The 16,976-nt window shown below is 42.9% G+C and overlaps 1 protein-coding gene across 1 annotated transcript in view; it reads left to right on the top strand.

Annotated features, from left to right (window-relative positions):
• REXO1 (RNA exonuclease 1 homolog) overlaps positions 1-16,976 on the top strand; it is a 1,041,135-nt gene that overhangs the window by 220,871 nt on the left and 803,288 nt on the right. Inside the window, exon 3 of the mRNA XM_069649491.1 lies at positions 4,841-4,939. Coding sequence (XP_069505592.1) covers positions 4,841-4,939 — 99 coding nt within the window. The remainder of the gene's footprint in view (positions 1-4,840; positions 4,940-16,976) is intronic.

Here is a 16,976-nt window from a genome sequence, read left to right as displayed (position 1 = left end):
TTCACCACCTCCGAAGTAGAAGCCACTCTCACCATGGATGCATCTCTCACGGGGAGGGGTGGGGCTCATCTTCATCACACGGCGCACAACGTTTGGTCCCTAGCACTAGCATCCAACCTCATAAACCTGTTGGAGTTGTTAGCAGTGTTCAAAGCTTAAAGACTTTTAAGAAACAATTACAGGGGAAGACAGTACTAGTCCTCACGGACAGCCCCACAGCCATGTATTACCTGAACAAACAGGGGCACGCACTCTCCAGAGGTATCCAAACTGTCTCGGAACATATGGAAGTGGGCTCTCAAACACAAGATGTTCCTTTTGTCTCAACACATTCCAGGGTAACGCAATCTTCTGGCAGACGTGCTCAGCAGACACTTCCCACTACACACAGAGTATGAATGGCGATTACACGAAGACATTGTCTCCAACATCTTCGCAGAATGGGGCTTCCCAGAGATCAACTTGTTTGCAACTTTGGAGAATGCACATTGCCCAGATTACGCCTCCAGGTACCCCCAGAACTGCTCCAAGGGGAACAGTCTCTGGATAACATGGTCAGGGTAATTTGTTTACGCTTTTCCCTGGACTCCCCTGCTAAACAAGATAGTGCACAAGATGCACCAGGAACCAGTCACAATGATTCTGGTGGCCACTGTGTGGGCCCGCCAACCCTGGTTCTCATCTCATGGCAATGTTAGTTTCCCCTGTGAGGAAACTACCTTGCTCATGCAACATGCTATCACAAGTCGGGGGGAGAAACACTCCATCCATGCCTGCAAACTCTCAATTTAGCAGCCTGGCTCTTGTAGTCGTAGAGTTCGGGCACCTCCAACTTCCTCAAAGATGCATGGACATACTTGGAGAAGCAAGAAAGCCTGACACCAGACATTGCTATTCCAATAAATGGAAGCGCTTCGTGATCTGGTGCAATTCCAAGAGCATCAAACCCCTAGACTGCTCACAGACGCACATTGTCCTATACCTGACTCACCTACTTCACTCAGGCCTGGTTTCTAATTCCCTCAAGGTCCACTTAGATGCACTTTCAGCTTATACTACGCCCCAGCAGAAGGTGTTGTTGTGGAAAATCCCAGTAATCAAGTCTTTTATGGAAGGGATTAAAAGACTTCATCCCCCTATTTCAAACCCAGCTCCCGGATGGGAACTGAATGTGGTATTAACTATACTGATGGATCTCCCTTTGAACCTATGCATAAGGCTAGTCTTAAAGCACTCCCTTACAAGAGTGCCTTCCTGGTGGCAGTCACTTCAATAAGAGTTGGTGAACTACAGGCCCTTTCAGTTCAAGATTCATTTGTCCCAATTCACAAAGATGAGGTGTGCACTCAACCACGGTTTGTGCCTAAACTCATTTTAAAGTTCCATGTGAACCAATCAATCGGACGACCAACCTTCTTTCAGAACTCCACTAACTTTGCAGAAAGAAGACTCCACACACTTGATTATATATTATCTGGAAAAGACAAAACCAGTAAGAAAAAGAACCAGTTTTTCGGTTTAGTGGCAGCTGGCAGAGAAGGTGATCCTCTCTCTAAATCCGATATCTCAAAGTGGATTGTAAATTGCATCACACTGTGCTTGCTACACTATTGCCAAGAGAGATCTGTCCTTCAAGCCTAGAGTGCAATCTACTCGGGGCACTGGGGCTTCCATAGCATTCATTGCAAATATTCCTCTAGACTGCATTTGTAAAGCAGCAACCTGGAGTTCTGTACACACCTTTACAAAACACTACTGCCTAATACACACTCCAGGTCTGACTCTCAGGTGGAACAAGTGGTACTAAGAAATCTCTTTACTACTGTTCCTTCACACATCCCACCACCATCTCTGGGTACTGCTCGCTAGTTTATGCACAGCATGTGATTCTAAGCAGATTCACAAGCATCCGAAGACATGCATTACTTACCGTACTGCTGATTGTATCTGCTTAGATTCACATGCACCCACCCTTCCTCCCTGCTCGGAGTAGAAGGAACATAGACATCTTACTACTTTCTCTCTATCTGTACTTGTTTACGATAGTCATAAGGCTCCTTCATGTCAGAAAAAACACAACCAGAGGGACCTCTACGCGTGAGGGATTTTGGGTACACTACACGACATGTTAGATAGTGTTACAAGCACACCCATGTCGATGTCCCCTTTCGAATTTCGAAAGACAAGATGCAATATTCTTCGGAGATCGGAGGATTGAAAATTCACCACTGCGTAACCAGAACTGAACCAAAGTGCTGTAAGTATATCTCCCCTCCCTCCTTAGGGCCAAGATGGGGCGTGTTGGTTTGAGAAGCCAGGCTGATGCCAAGGGAAACAGGAAAAAGGTAGATGCCTGCGACAAACCAACCAGAGTGATAAGCTCTGATAAGGTCCAACTCCCTCTGATAAGAAAGCTGAAAAGCGCTAACTGTTTCCTAGCAGGGGGAGGACCTTGTTGCAGAACTCTTAACAAACCTAGGGCACTCTGATCCTGTGTCAGTGATCATCCCTGCTGCCCAGGACAAAGACGCTTGAATAAGAAAACCATTGAGCCCCTTGTCTCACATATTTCACAACTTGAAAGAGGGAAACGATTCCCCTGTGGGGAGTAACCTGATCACCAATTTTTCGGTATCCAGTAGGGAAATGAGGCCCTTGGAAAGACAAAAGAACCTGGGTGAGGCGGACCATTCTCATGGGAATTATCTCAGTATCATATATTTTTCCGAATCTATAGCCTTTGACCCACTGGCTGCTGTCTCACCTTCTGCTCAATCTGCATCCACAGTTGAGAGATCTACACATCATGAACGAGGCATTGAGGACAGATTCCCCTACCCCATTGGCGAAGTTGCTGGAAGAAAACGATCGCCAACGTACGGGGGGAGTATGAGCTTAGTTCTAGGATGGTAGATCTGGGCTACGCCACGCGTTCTTAGACCTTGAAGACAGAAGACGCCTAACTTCTCTTATAATATCTGCCTTGAGCATGGTATTCAGAAGCCCAAACTGCACTGGATGGACTGAAGGGATCTTGGTCGGGAGGTTTCTTAGGGAAGTTGAAACTCCCCAGCGAATTTCTACTTCATGAACTGGGTTTCGAGGTACAGTGTTTGATGTCCACGCTGAGGAAGGTCAAAGTGGCCTTGTACGACCAAGACTGGACCAAGACTGTGGACACATTCCACAGTTATGGTTCTCTTCGACACTTGTCTCATGAACATAAGAGGAGAGGAACGGTGGCCACGTATTTGATACTCCTTCTGAAAATATTTTCAGTCCATGATACTCCATCTTCGCTGGAATTTATTCCATACAAAAGAGAGTTTGATAAGGTGGGGTCTTACTGATTCCCCGAACTCTTCTTGTAGACATTGTAATAAGGTTGTTGAGAACTTCGGACACTTGTTCATGGATTGTCCGGCCCTACAGTTTGAACGAAGAACATATTTTAACAGAATCGTAGGCAAAGTTAATAATTGGGACTTTAATGAAATGTGGAAAAGAATGTTGAACCCAACTACCACCTCTGAAGGGCTGGCAATAGCTGCATTTGTAAAAACATGAGAAACAGCGATACCAAATGAAACAGCTTAAGGTTTTTGGGCAGGTGCTAACGTTTTAGAAAAGTTAATGAGATTTGCAGTCTTTGGTCATAGGATGAGTCGAAACTTTTAAGGTCATTTTATTTAACAGTTGCATTATCATGAGATTTTAATATTTGTATTTTTGTATGGAGTTTTAAGATTTCTTAACATTGTTTTTATATATTGATGAATTGTTCCTTTTTGTAAAGGTTTACAATAAACCATATACAAATAATAAAAATTAAAAAAAAATGCCACTTTGTTGTGCTGACTGTGATAGTTGTATAAGTCTTGGCTATCCATTCTAGGTAAAGTTGCAATATCGCCAACTGTCATTCCCCTTGCCTGTGTGCTACAGAACTATCTCATGTGGTAAAGAAAACCAGGCAACCACTGTGCCCAATCACTCTTGTGCATTTAGAGTTGCAATATACTGTGCGAAACTGGTACTATCCCATATTGTTGGTGGAAAGACAATCATGTTGGGAGTTTCACAATGTGTCTGAAGATAACCAAAATCCTTTCCTGACTGCACCGGCTTTCATTTGAAGCTAGGAATCCATTTCAACTACTGTCCAACCATATTGTACAGCAGCCTAATCTTCTGGCCATGAACCTGAGTTTTTTAGCAGAGCATGTGTAACAATGAGCAAATCTTTGAATCATCTGGATAGGCCTAGACCAAAAAGAAGCTTGCGCTTTTTTAAACCTTCCCCAACACCTTTTGGAATTCCTTTTTGCTTTCATTGCAGCTTGCATCAGTCCTGATCTTATGGACTAATCTATCTGGACAAATCTAAAATCCTTTCTTTACCCTAACTCATAGAGTTGTTCTAAGGTGCAGTGGATGTGCTGTTATGTTACTCTTTTTTTTTATCTTCTACCTGTTCAATATTGCCTTTCCATAACTAAATGATATTTTCACTAGGATGCTGTACAGAGCTCTGTATGATATGATATGGTATTTTTAACACGCCTATACACAAGTGTTTGGGCAGGCTTTTGCTTTATCAAATAACCAAACTAAAATAAGTTTCCAGGCCAGCCAATCCCTTCAGCCCTAAACCCTACTCTATAGCTTGGTTCAGAGTTTCCACAAAGATAGCCTCTGTGGAACGGACTGCCTCTGTCAGTTTGACGAGCAATATTTGAGGTTTGTGCACTGGAAGCAGTTAAACTGCTTCACCTCCCAAATAAACACTATGTGGGAAAAATCAATTCTCTGTTTACAAATGCACTTCTTTCTTCTTCAGCTCCATAGAGAGGAAAACTTTGAAGATCCGACAGACTCTTCAAGCAATTTACTGCCAGGTCAGAAAAGGAGGATTTCACATCTGGGAAATTCTGCAAATGTAAGTGAATGGATTTTGTTTAACAAAATATAGCTTTTGAAATGTTGCAGAGAGAATGTGAAAGGAGCTTGCCTTTAATATGTTACCAACATTTTTCTTGAAAACCTAAATTAAACTGAGGATCCATATTACTTGGTATTCCTTAAGAATCTCACTTGTATTTCTGAATCACAGAAATGATAGCCATCAAAATACATGTTTTGATCCCACCCTAATTCTGGACTTTCTTGAGTTATGCATTTTTCTTATTCTAACATAGCAGAGGGGGAATTGTTCCACTCTCCTCCACATCTCCCGATTACATTCCTTACATATTCTGTTGCAATCTGTAAGCGTTGTTGCCCATCACGGGATCGTTTATAGATTGACATGCACTTGAATATTCCCTGTCATTTACTTCAGTAATATGTGCACCTCATTTCAGGCCTTTTGCTGCCTGGCCTGTCAAGTCCTTATGTTTGAGAAGTTTTCTAACTCTTAAAACATTTGCATAGCACTGCTCAGTAAGACAAATGAATGTCAGTGTGCTCTCTTCATGGAGTGGTTACCTGCTTAAAGTGCCGAATCCATGCTGTTGGTTTCTGCTGGCAACAGTCTTTTTCTACCATGGTTAAGAGAAACGATAAAAAAAAGCTTTATTATAGCTGTGCTACAAAGGATAAGTGAGCTCTAGCTTTCTTTGACAAAATCATGCGGGACAGGCACAGAGGCTGCTTAGCGTGGCCAAATGAGGACACAAGAGGGCACCTCAAATTGGCTGTTGGTCAAAAGCACAGGCTCTCTGGCCTGGGAAGCAAGATGGGACACCAGCAACTTGGAGCCAGGTCTTATGGCCACAGACAGGGCAGGGAAGAGTAGGTGAAGGGTTTGCTCGGGGCATGGTCTCCAAATGACCCTGGTGTGCCCGTGTATAAGGACAAAGCTCCTATAAGGTTTCTGTTGCCACCTCTGTATCTGATCCTTTCAATGTAAGTCAAGCCATTCCCACCTAAAACAAAATGGTCAATGAATCATCAACCGTCGTTCCTATTGGCAAATCACTTATGCCGTTAATCAAATTACAAATTGCTGCCATGCAACCCTAATTGTCGGTTATGTTTTGTTTAGGGTGAGAGTCATAGGTGCGTGTCAGTGGGAGGGGGATTTGGCGTCATCGGCATAGTTAGTGTACGATATGCCAAAGGAGTACAGGAGGTCAAAGAGGGGTTTAGTGAATATATTATACAGGGTGGGGGGGTGACACAGGACCCTTGTGGGACCCCACATGCAATGGTAGATGCGGGCGCTAGATGTTTCTGAGAAGACTCGCATGGATCTGCCTTCAATAAATGAAGTAACCCAGGCTGTGGCTTCCCGGGAACAGTTGGCAGATTCAGAGAGGTGGTGACACAATATTTGACAGTCCACCAGGTCAAAGGCAGCCGATGGATCCGAGAGGAGGGCTGGCTTTCCCCTCATCCCTGAAGTCATCAAGCTGATTTTTCAGATCGAGCAGGGAAGATTCTGTGCTGTGCCCTGGCCCGAAGCCCTTTTAGCACATTCCTAGAATGATTTTCCAGGAAGTGCTAAGTTTGGTTGTAGGCAGCCCTTTCGAGGATTTTAGTAAAAATGCAACTGTTATTGGACGGTAGTTGTTGGGAACTGGTGGGCCCATTGTAGTTTTTTTTGTTTTGTAGCTGGAGCACCCAAGATTCTTTAAGGCTAGGGCGGTACAACACTCGAGTTGAGGGAGGCATTAATGAACCTGGTGATAAAAGGGACAAGGGCTTCAGCGCCATTTTTGATAGTTGCAAGGCAAATATCACCTTTGCATCTTGACGGCTTTAGACTTTTACGTATGTTAGTAGTTTCAGCTTCAAAGAGCTCTCTAAAGTGGAAGGTAGGAGCATCATTTTTAGAGGTAGAAGGTGGTGGGGGGAGAGGACTAGATGGAGTTCTGATAAAAACTTGTTTCTGCACGATTTTCTGCTGTAAGGAGGTTATTTTAAGCCGCATCACGTTTTGTGTTTGTGCACCATATCTCATCCTTAGTGACAGAGGCTGGGGTGGGGGGGAGAACGGGGTTTCCAGCCTCCTTAAGTGTTATGAAAGTCTTTGGAGTTAGCCAGATTGATTCTGGAATTGTAGGCAGAAGCTTTAGCATCAATGATAGCTTGCTTATATTGTCTGGAGGTCTTGAGTGTTGAGGGCGTCCAAAGAAGACTTTTTCCAAGTGGCTTCTACCAGATGCTTTTTTGTCCACAGAGCTTAGAGGTCAGGAGTGAACCAGGAATTGATATGACCTGCTGATTTGGCCTTTCGGGGAGCTAGTGGGGCTACAGTGTTCATTGCCTTAGCCAATGTGTGCATGTATATATCTGCAAGGACACTTGACTCTTCCGAGTGGAGGTGCTCTGGTTGGAGTTGTGTAAGAAGAGGGGAGATGGAGTTGTTGGTCATCTTCCGTGAACTACGGACCACGAGGGTGGGAAAGCGGGTATGAAGGTTTTATGCTGCTTGGTAGGTGAGAATGTAAAGATGAAGATAGGATGATCTGACCAGGGGCATGGTGTGTTGGAGGTGATGGTAATTTGGCTGTTGAGTTCAGCTACCCAATCCAGGGTCCGGCCTTTGTTGTGGGTCGGGGACGTTACACAGTGCCTGAACCCAATGGCCGAGAGTGCATTAGCTACCGAAGTGCCTTTGTGATTTACGGGGTCATTGAAGTTTAGTTCCCCCATCAAGATCATTCTGGTAGTGGGCTTAGTGTTCTCCCACAGTGTGGAGGATGACCTCTTCAAAGGAGGTGGAGGGGCCAGGTGGGCAATAGATCACATGGATCGTTAGGGTGTCAGTGGGGGTGGTGGATAGTTTAACCAAGAGAATCTCACAATTATCTTCAGTGGAGATTTGGAGGTTCTTATAGGGAGAGTATCTTTAAAGATAATTTCAACGCCTCCACCTCTAGAATCCGGGCTGTCACATCTAAGGATGGCGAAGCCGTCCGGCATAGCGAAGGAGAATGCTGGACAAGAGGCAGGGTGTAACCAGGTTTCTGAAATAGCTAGTAGGTCCAGGTCTTGAGAGGTGATGAGGTCATTTATAGCGAGGGCATGAGCGTGGATGGATCTGGCATCTATAAGAGCTCCTCTTAGGGGCGGTTGTGGTGGAAAAGGGTGATAAGGTTTGTGCCGGTGAGTTTATGCTTGTGGACATGCTACTTCTGTCTCTAATGGACTGTTTAACTTTTTCTGTTACTATAAAGCATGAAACCAGCTTGAAAAGAAAAACGGATGATAGTTGATAAAAACACAAATTATTTAAAAACTCAAGTTAGAAAAAAGATCCATTTCATTTATTGATCATGTATGATCAGGTCTTGATGATATGACGAGTACATTTCCTCACCAAGATAGTTCGGAATAATGTATCTGTTCAGCTTTGGCTGTCATCGTATGTTGATGTCTGGACAACGTAAGCTTAAATTGGCTTTAATGGGCGGTAGCAGCATCACCCCTCCCAGGGCTCATGTAGCTAAATAACTAAATAAACAAAACAGACATCCTAATGTTAAAATTAGTGAGATAATTGGGGTAGGGTGGAAATATGGGATACAGAGATTGAACGAGGGATGCTCGCAGTGAAACCATCCCCATTTTATCCAGTGTTCGGGAACCCGGAATTTTGGCCAGGGATGGAAAAGTGGCCATTCAAGAAATGGGAAAAGAGTAGGCTGTCAAAAGATACGGGGTATGTACCAGGGACAGACCCTTAGAAATTTTGAGGACTGTGTACAGGAGATTGGTTTGACGGGGACCGACGGTTCAAATATAACCAACCGAAACACTGGTTGACTACTGCAGCTATTAAGGAGGCAGCTACGAGACAGCTGACGTTTGAAAAATATATAACAACCCACACTGGGTCAAAGAGTTTAGTATCCAATCTCTATAGATTTTTGAAGGATCAGGAAGAGCTCATCCAATTGAACTGCATAAAGAAATGTGGGAGAGGAGGATAAAACTCGAGGGGAGGTCATTTCAAGGAAGCAGTGGCAGTACTTGTGGGGAACCATCCCAAAACTAACTCTCTCCATCCAGTTGAGGGAAATGTGGATCAAAATCCTCTTACAATGGCATTAGATGCCTGAGAGGATCTATGCAATGTTCCCCCAGGCATCTGTTCAATGTTGGAATGGATGTAAGGCAGTGCGGGACTGGACACATATTTGGAGGAAATGTCTAGTGCTACAACCATTCTGGGAGGGGTGAAAACCCAAATGCAAGGGATGTACCAGGGAGTAGAGCAGTTCGGGGACAAGCTCTAGATGTGTGGGAACTGGCGTTGAAAACACAAAAGTACAGAAACTGGGATTCATGATCATATTAATGGCAGCATGCATGGTTGGTGATGGCGCAACGGTGGAAACAGCAGGCACCACCCACGCTCCAGGACTGACTACAGAAAGTTTGGAATTTTGTATCATTGTAGTGGGTAACACATAGGATTCAGGGAGATCAAGAGGGATTCAAACAGGACTGGGGGTCGGTATTGAGTCATCTGCAAAGCGACATGGTGCCCACACAAGATCAGGATACTGGACATATTGGGAATCTAAAGGAACCTGTGATACTTAAATGATGGACTACACTTCTGGCGAGGGGCTGAGGAGGAGGGCGAGTTGATTGATTCTTTTTTTTCTCCTGTATTGTATATCGAGAAACTATTAAAAATATGTAAAAAAAATAATCATAATAATTCGGCACTGATGGTCATTTAAGCGCCTTTGTTAGGACAAGTATAGAATAAATTGAAACATATGTAGGTAATAACATCTATTTATGTAAATAATTAATATACCAGATATAAGATAATAAAATTGTACTTCTTTTTACTCCATTTTAACGACTTAAGAAAAACTCATTCTGACTAGGCTGTACATGTGAAAGATAGATATGAAGAACTTTCCTGTCCAGTGCCCAATAAGTAGGAACATGTATTTTTTTATTTTATTGAGCATTTATTTTAGGCTCCTGTACAACAGAATTGTGGTTCAAAGCGCCACAAGGCTAAATGGGAAGGGAACAGGGGAAAGAATAACAATGGCAAAAACAGTAAATAAACAGTTGTGGTCCTACTACTTGAGGCATTTGGACGTGCAAGTGCAGTGAAGAGAAGTGCAGGAGATGGGGATGGGTGGGGGGCTCGGGGTAAGGCTGCATCTGCTTTCTTAATCAGTCATGTGGCAGTCCTAATATATATAATATGGCCATTGTGTCCTTCCTGATTCAGCTAGAGCAAGGTTTATCTGCAAGAAAATAATTGAAAGGGACTTTGTAATAACTAAATGTGAAATGTCCCTGAAAACATATAGACTTTTGAAAATGTTGGAATAACGGGACATAACCCTGTTGGTTTAATGACATTTTTAGTTTTAAATGAATCCCAATCATGGATCAACAAATGTACCACATACTGTGTAGAGACTCTAAAAATAATGTTTTAGACTTGGAGACCCTTCGGGATTAGGATTTGAGGTATATAAGCCTGGGCCAATTAGTAGATTTACCAATGGTCCCTTAAAAGGTAACCAGGACACCCTGACAGCAACAGGCAGTCCCTTTCGGTATTCCACCATATTGTCAAGACAACATAATATAAATACATGATGTTATCGCACCATGAGAGATGTGACGAGCTGTAATTGTTATCCTTTCTTTTTTTTTGTCTGAGAACAGCTTTTCATAATGAAAATAGTGTCGATTATTTTTTTTTTTTAATACTGTATTTCTTTTAAGTAGATATTGCTCAACCAAATACAGATGAAAACAAATTCTTATGTAGCGCTCATTTGGATATGTTAGTTGTACGTATGGACACAACTTAATGCAGAAGTTAAAGCATTTGTGAATAGAATATTTGTTAGTGTGTTAGTGAATATATTAAAAATCACATGGCAATATCGTTATTGACATTATTTCGGAAAAACATATATGTCTAATAATCGTGAAATAAAGATTATAACTCAGTCATTTGTGAAATCCATTGATATCGAATAACTTGTACTCAGATTATGAGAAAAGTTCTCTGCACACTATTCAAGGCAATACATAATTTGTGATCTCAATCGATGTGGTGTTCATTTATAGCAAATGGTACTTCTCTAGCATACCTGATAGTATTTAATAATTAATATGAGAACATTTACTATTAGTCGTATAAGGAAGGTAAAACATCAACAGAATGTATGCAGCCTTGAAATAATTGAGTAAATCGGCTCAAGTCGAGACCATGTAAAATCTATTGATTGTAGCTGGTCATCAAGCCCGCAATATGTGACCTTAAACGATGTAACCGTTATTCAATTGCCAGTTCAGCATCTCTGGCCATACCTGACAGTACAGTATCCACTCGCCACCATAAAAGATCATCTTCATTGTGATTCAGTTCCAGAAGGTTTGACCAGTGGTGCAGCCACACTTTTTAGAGTGTATGTGTGATCTATGCTCAACGAGGCTTGTATTTGCTGATCACCTGCCCATGCCTCTGTACCTTAATCTACAGAGACACTGTGCACAGTATATTATGTACTGTTTACTATTAGTCGTGGCTCTAAGTGTCCAAGTACAGTTATAAATCATCAAGGTTATAAATCCTCAGCCATCACTACTTTGTTTTTGCTTTGTCACCCTGATTGGGACGGGTATGCCCAGACGTGGCATACCCGAACCATTCCTTTAACAAGCTCCAGATAGTACAGAACAATGCAGTTAGAGCTGCCCTCAGTATCCCGAAAAAAGAACACACATCTACAGTCGGAAGAAACATCCACTCGTTACCAGTGCAGGAAATTATCCCTAACGCACACATGTATATCCAACACTGCTCCGTTATACTTGACAAAACAAATCTCCAAAGTCCAATCCTCCAGACCAACTCGCTCTACTTATGCCGGCCACTTGGCCACCCCGAGATTCAAACACCAAAAAGCAGGAGGCTGCAGCATCCCGGTGATCGCAGCGAAATACTGGAATGCCATTCCCCTGGCACAAACAGGAGACCCTTCCCTCTGGTCCTTCTGATGAAGCAGACTCTTTAGCCAAGACGCCCAATAATCTACTATATTCCACAGAACCAAAACCGTAACTGTTACCCAACACAATTTACCCTACCACAAATGTGACCACACCTCCGAAACGTCTTAATCATGCATGTTAATGAATGTAATCTTGAATTGCTCAACCCACCTATGTATGTATGTATGTATCACCTGTAACATGACTAAGATTGCAATGTAACCAAATTCTTAAGTACAATCACCCAGATGCCTGAAGATTAGGCGCGCTATATAAATGTATAAATAAAGTTGAAGATATTCATTATTAGGTGTTGCAAATCTTAACCAAACATACAAATGTTATGGCCAAAGATGTAATTTCATATTTGCTAGATCTTATGAACTCAGGACTAGTGTTTAACCCATGTAGCTTTAGCTACATGCACCAATTCTCAGCACAAGGTTTCTTGGTGGAAAGCTTCTTTCATGAAGGCTTTCATGGAGGGAGTTAAATGTATGTGCCCACTGGTGGTTAACCCAGCTGCCACTTAGGAATTGAAAAGTTTTCTGTAGAAGCTCATGCTGCCACCTTTTTGAACCGATTTATAAGTGCTCACTAAAAGCACTTAAAGCAGTTAACATTTTACTAGAAATAATTACAATACAATGTGTACAGGTGGTGTACAAAGACATAATAGCCTTACCTTTGCTTCTCACCGAAACGCCTCTATTCATCACATAAATGAACCAACTTACCAGTTTTCTTTGGGATGCCACAATCAAAAACCCCAAATGTCTTTCATACCCAAGATCAGGAGTCTGCAAACTGTGGCTCTTCAGATGTTTTGGACTACAACTCCCATGATCCCACACTATTAACTGTGCTGTCTAGGGTTGATGGGAGTTGTAGTCCAAAAACATCTAGAGATACAAAGTTTGCACACCCCCACCCTAGATGCACATGGGGCCTGCCAGGAGAGGTGGAGAGGTATTAAGGAAAGATGTATCTTTTGGTGACATGCCCTCCATAGTTTCTATGGACCCCCCAATCTTTATTGCTTTGTTTTTGAACCTGCTCTGGAATTTTTAGGGGAAGCTTCACTTCCACTTCCTTCAGATCCTTTGTTATGGGGAACTGATCAGTGCGTCAGACTATCAGTACTGGGAAACTGTTTTCCCTTTATTTTATTAAATGTTTGTAACTTTTAAACATTGTACACAACATCGTACAATGCAGTGCAATGGGTAAACCTTTGTATTACCCTTGCTTTTTACACTCTGGATTTGTGGTTACTTTAAATGTGCCTGGAGACAAGCAGATATATTTTATGCGTTATTTCTAGTGTCCGCATTCTCATTTATTGCGTATGCTGATTAAACGTGGCTAGTTACCTAAAATGGCTGTACCACAAAATATTCACTTGTTGTCTGGCCTTCTTCCTGTCTTGCAGGTCAGAAAAGAAATTCCATATAAGGTTGTGCAATTGCCTGGGAAAGCTGCTGCTTTCGCAAGCTAGTACTGTTCTGTCTCAAAAAGGGAGTGGGACTGTCTGATCTCATTCCACATCCATGGTTCTCAGTGAGTCAAGGTGTGGGCTGTGAGTGAAACCAATAATTGTCCAAGATTGTTGCCGATCCTTAGCACTGGTGGGCTTGGACGTGCTACCAGATCATATTTTAGATGAGACAAGGACTCCTGCAGGATTCGCAGATGAACAGCCGACTTAAGAACCAAAGACTCCTGTAGAGGCCTGGCAGTCCTTTCTGTGTCTGGCCCAGTGAAGCCCTGTTGGACTACCTGATCTCCGAAGACCCTGAGTGGTGCTTCAACCCTTGGACTAGTGGGACCAACTAGTCTCGATGCCTTCTTGTGGAGCCACTCCTCCTCAGCCTTCAGAAGTGTCCCTGGACCACCTGGTGGACTGATCTGGTCTCTCGTGGACTACCTCGCTGTAAGCGTTGCAGTTCCACGTTTGCATCTGGAACTTTGGCGGTGGGCAGCTTGTGGTTAAATTCCCCTTCCCTGCTGTTTCCAGACTCCCAGCCTCAAGGGATCATTTCCTTGAGAAACTCATCTGTTTGTGGTGGCCGTCATTAAACTTTTACTTGTCCTGTCAAGTGTCCTGCATTGGTGAATCTTAAATTTCTTCTTTGCCAAAAGTTGCATCTTGCATGTGGACCTGTCCGAAAGAAGCCTTGCAGCTTCTGGGCACCTCCTCACCTGATCCAAAGGCAAGAATTAAGTCATCTGGGAAAATCAGAGTCTGGGTTGGGTGGGGGTGGTATAAGTAAACACAAAACATTTGTCCCCTCCTGTTCACCATAGGATAATATTGGGAACCAGCCCCTTTGTAGCCTAATATTCAATTCCACGCCTTTTTGGTCGTCGGACCTGGGTAATATCTGAAAGAAAATAACACCATTTACTTACCTAGTACCATTGCTGAATATCTTCCATCACCAACAGAAGTCATTTACCTGCTACAGATACATTCTGGGGAGAAGCATTGTGGCTTCTGTGACATTTGGGCACAAGGCCCAGTTCTTTTTGGGGGATTGGACTGCTGAACTTTAGGAAATCCGCTTTTGTCTTGGTTCTGTCTTTACTGCATTCATTTACTTACCTCTTCAAGTGTTTTAAGTCCTTTGAATGCATTTTAAGAACTTATGGTGAATGTATATATGTTTGAGTACTGTGCAATAGTATCACCTGCTAGTTTAATTTATTTAGTGTGTGTTTAAGGCCTAGAATAAATATTTGTATTTCTATACTGTCTAATTGAATTATTGAGCGCTTCATTGTTTACTCATTGTGGACCCTCTACTCCACTCACACACTTCTGGCAATAGCCTAGACTACTCTCTATTGTTGCCTTTATTGGGTTTGTCTAACCTCTCAGATTTCCCTGTTTACTATAACTGGTCTCCCCCTAAAATCTGTCTACCAGGCCAGATTCTAGAACTCCACCTTAACAGGTTGGTACTCAGCAGTGAGGATAAGAGCTTGGGCAGCTCAGTGTTGTTCACTGGTTTAGTACTATAATTCTATTTACACAAAGCACTTTGATTTGAAAGTTGCTAGGGTATACAGCAGTTGACTACTCCTTTTTCTTTTATTTTTTTTAAACGTGGAAGCATTTACCATGACTACTCTTGCAGCTCTAAGTATAACATTTGGAAAGGTTATGCCTAGATAGGATTGCCATCCTCTGGTTTAAAGGCTGATATCAGAAATCTCGGATTGTTCTTTTACCAGTTAGTAGTCATGCAGTTGATTCTGGGGCAGGTCCCAGCAGTAGCAATGGGCATATTACTGCCACTATTGAAAATGCAAAGGAAGAGAGGTCTTATCATGTTTCTATGTCAACCTCAGAAGCTGAGGCCTTTTATGAGTTGAAAAGGGAGAATCATATACTCGGAGAAAAGGAGTTAACATGGCTAAGCTTGATAGACTAGAAAAACGGAAAGGCAGAGAACACCTGATGGAGTTGCCCAGCCTAAAAGGGTCTCACGGCTCCTCCAGAGGTTCTGGAATTGGTTCTATATCCTCTTCTCATTCAAGCTTTCCTAAGGCTCTGTTACGTACGTATGAGATCACAATATATATAGATCACAACTGGCTGACTGCTTTTGAATATGCTTGTGAGATACAAGAAGTAGGAGTGCTTGATTAGATTGCTTGGTTGCTCAGCAGACTACTCCATTCTTGCTGCAGTGCCATTATGGAAATGTCTAAGGCTGACAAAAGATTTTGACAAACTGCCACAGGCTGTACTCTTAAAGTTTGGGAAGGAACCCGCCTAATACTTAGAGATTTAAAGAATATGAAAAGAAAGAAAGTAATACTTTGGTGTCTTCTGTGACTGATTCCTTTGAATAATTTGAGTGGCTGGGTTGAAAGCCATAAGATAACCACTTATGGTTAATTTGGTTGTGCTGGAACTTATTTTTGCTGCTTATTCCACTGAGCGAAAATAGCACCTGGCAGATTCAAATGAGTTAGATCCTAAGAATGAGTTAGATCCTAAGAATCTTGCCATTGCAGCTGATGTTTGGGTTTCTCCTAGTGTCCCACAAGGACGAACCTGCTTCTGGTAAGCATGAGGAGGGGAAAAAGAGAAAGAGGGTGGGTCTACTAAAACTATCTTCGTCCCGCAAGGCCCACAGAAAGTTCCAGAAGGGAATAAGCGACATGAACATAGAATGGGTAGTGAGATTCACCATCCGAAGCATGAGTAGGCACTCTAAGCCTCCATATATACAAAGGTCCACTGGACCTTGAGTAGCTTGTGGAGCAAGTGACCATGTGAAGGGGGACCCTAGCTGTAAGGGTTAGACCTTGGAGGTCCTCTCTGTGAATCTGGCACTTCCTGATGAAGATGAAGGATGAAGAAATACTGACAGGGACATTTTCCGCAGATCCCTTTAGTTTCCCAGGGATCCTAGTAACATAGAGTTGCTTAGGCTTATGCCTCTCTCCCTGATGATACTAAATATTACTTTAATGATCGTGTGCTGGCAGATCGTATAGATACTTCTGCCATTAGGGACACTGGGGCCAGTCGGATTGACTGTAGTGGATTCCACTTTGGTAAATTTAGAGGCTCTGGGCAGAGCTCCCCTGATGCCCACTAAGTTGGCTAATGGTCCCCCTCTTGGGATTCCAGTTATGCTGGTCACTTTAGCTGTGAATGGTGAGGTGGTTGGGATACCTGTTAGTGTACAGAAGCAAGTCCTTTTAGGGCATGACCTCAGAGTAGGATCTTGTAGGGGACACTGCAGAACATCCATACACTAGGTCTAGGACCAAGACTGCCTTTGCCAAGTCTAAGGCCCAGCCAAGGCCAAATGAGAAACCTAAGGCTAAAGGGAAGGGGGAAAGAAAATATTCCCCTATCTTACGTATCACTGAGGTGGAGGTAGTTGGCCAGGCCCCGGACGTGGACAGGGTTGGGGGTATTCGGTTTCCTGAAATACTCCATCCTCATGAAAACCCTGAAC

The sequence above is a fragment of the Ambystoma mexicanum genome, chromosome 1p (assembly GCF_040938575.1).
Source record: "Ambystoma mexicanum isolate Mex_15411 chromosome 1p, UKY_AmexF1_1, whole genome shotgun sequence".
Lineage (NCBI taxonomy): Eukaryota > Metazoa > Chordata > Amphibia > Caudata > Ambystomatidae > Ambystoma > Ambystoma mexicanum.
This window is presented reverse-complemented; position numbering and strand designations above follow the sequence as displayed.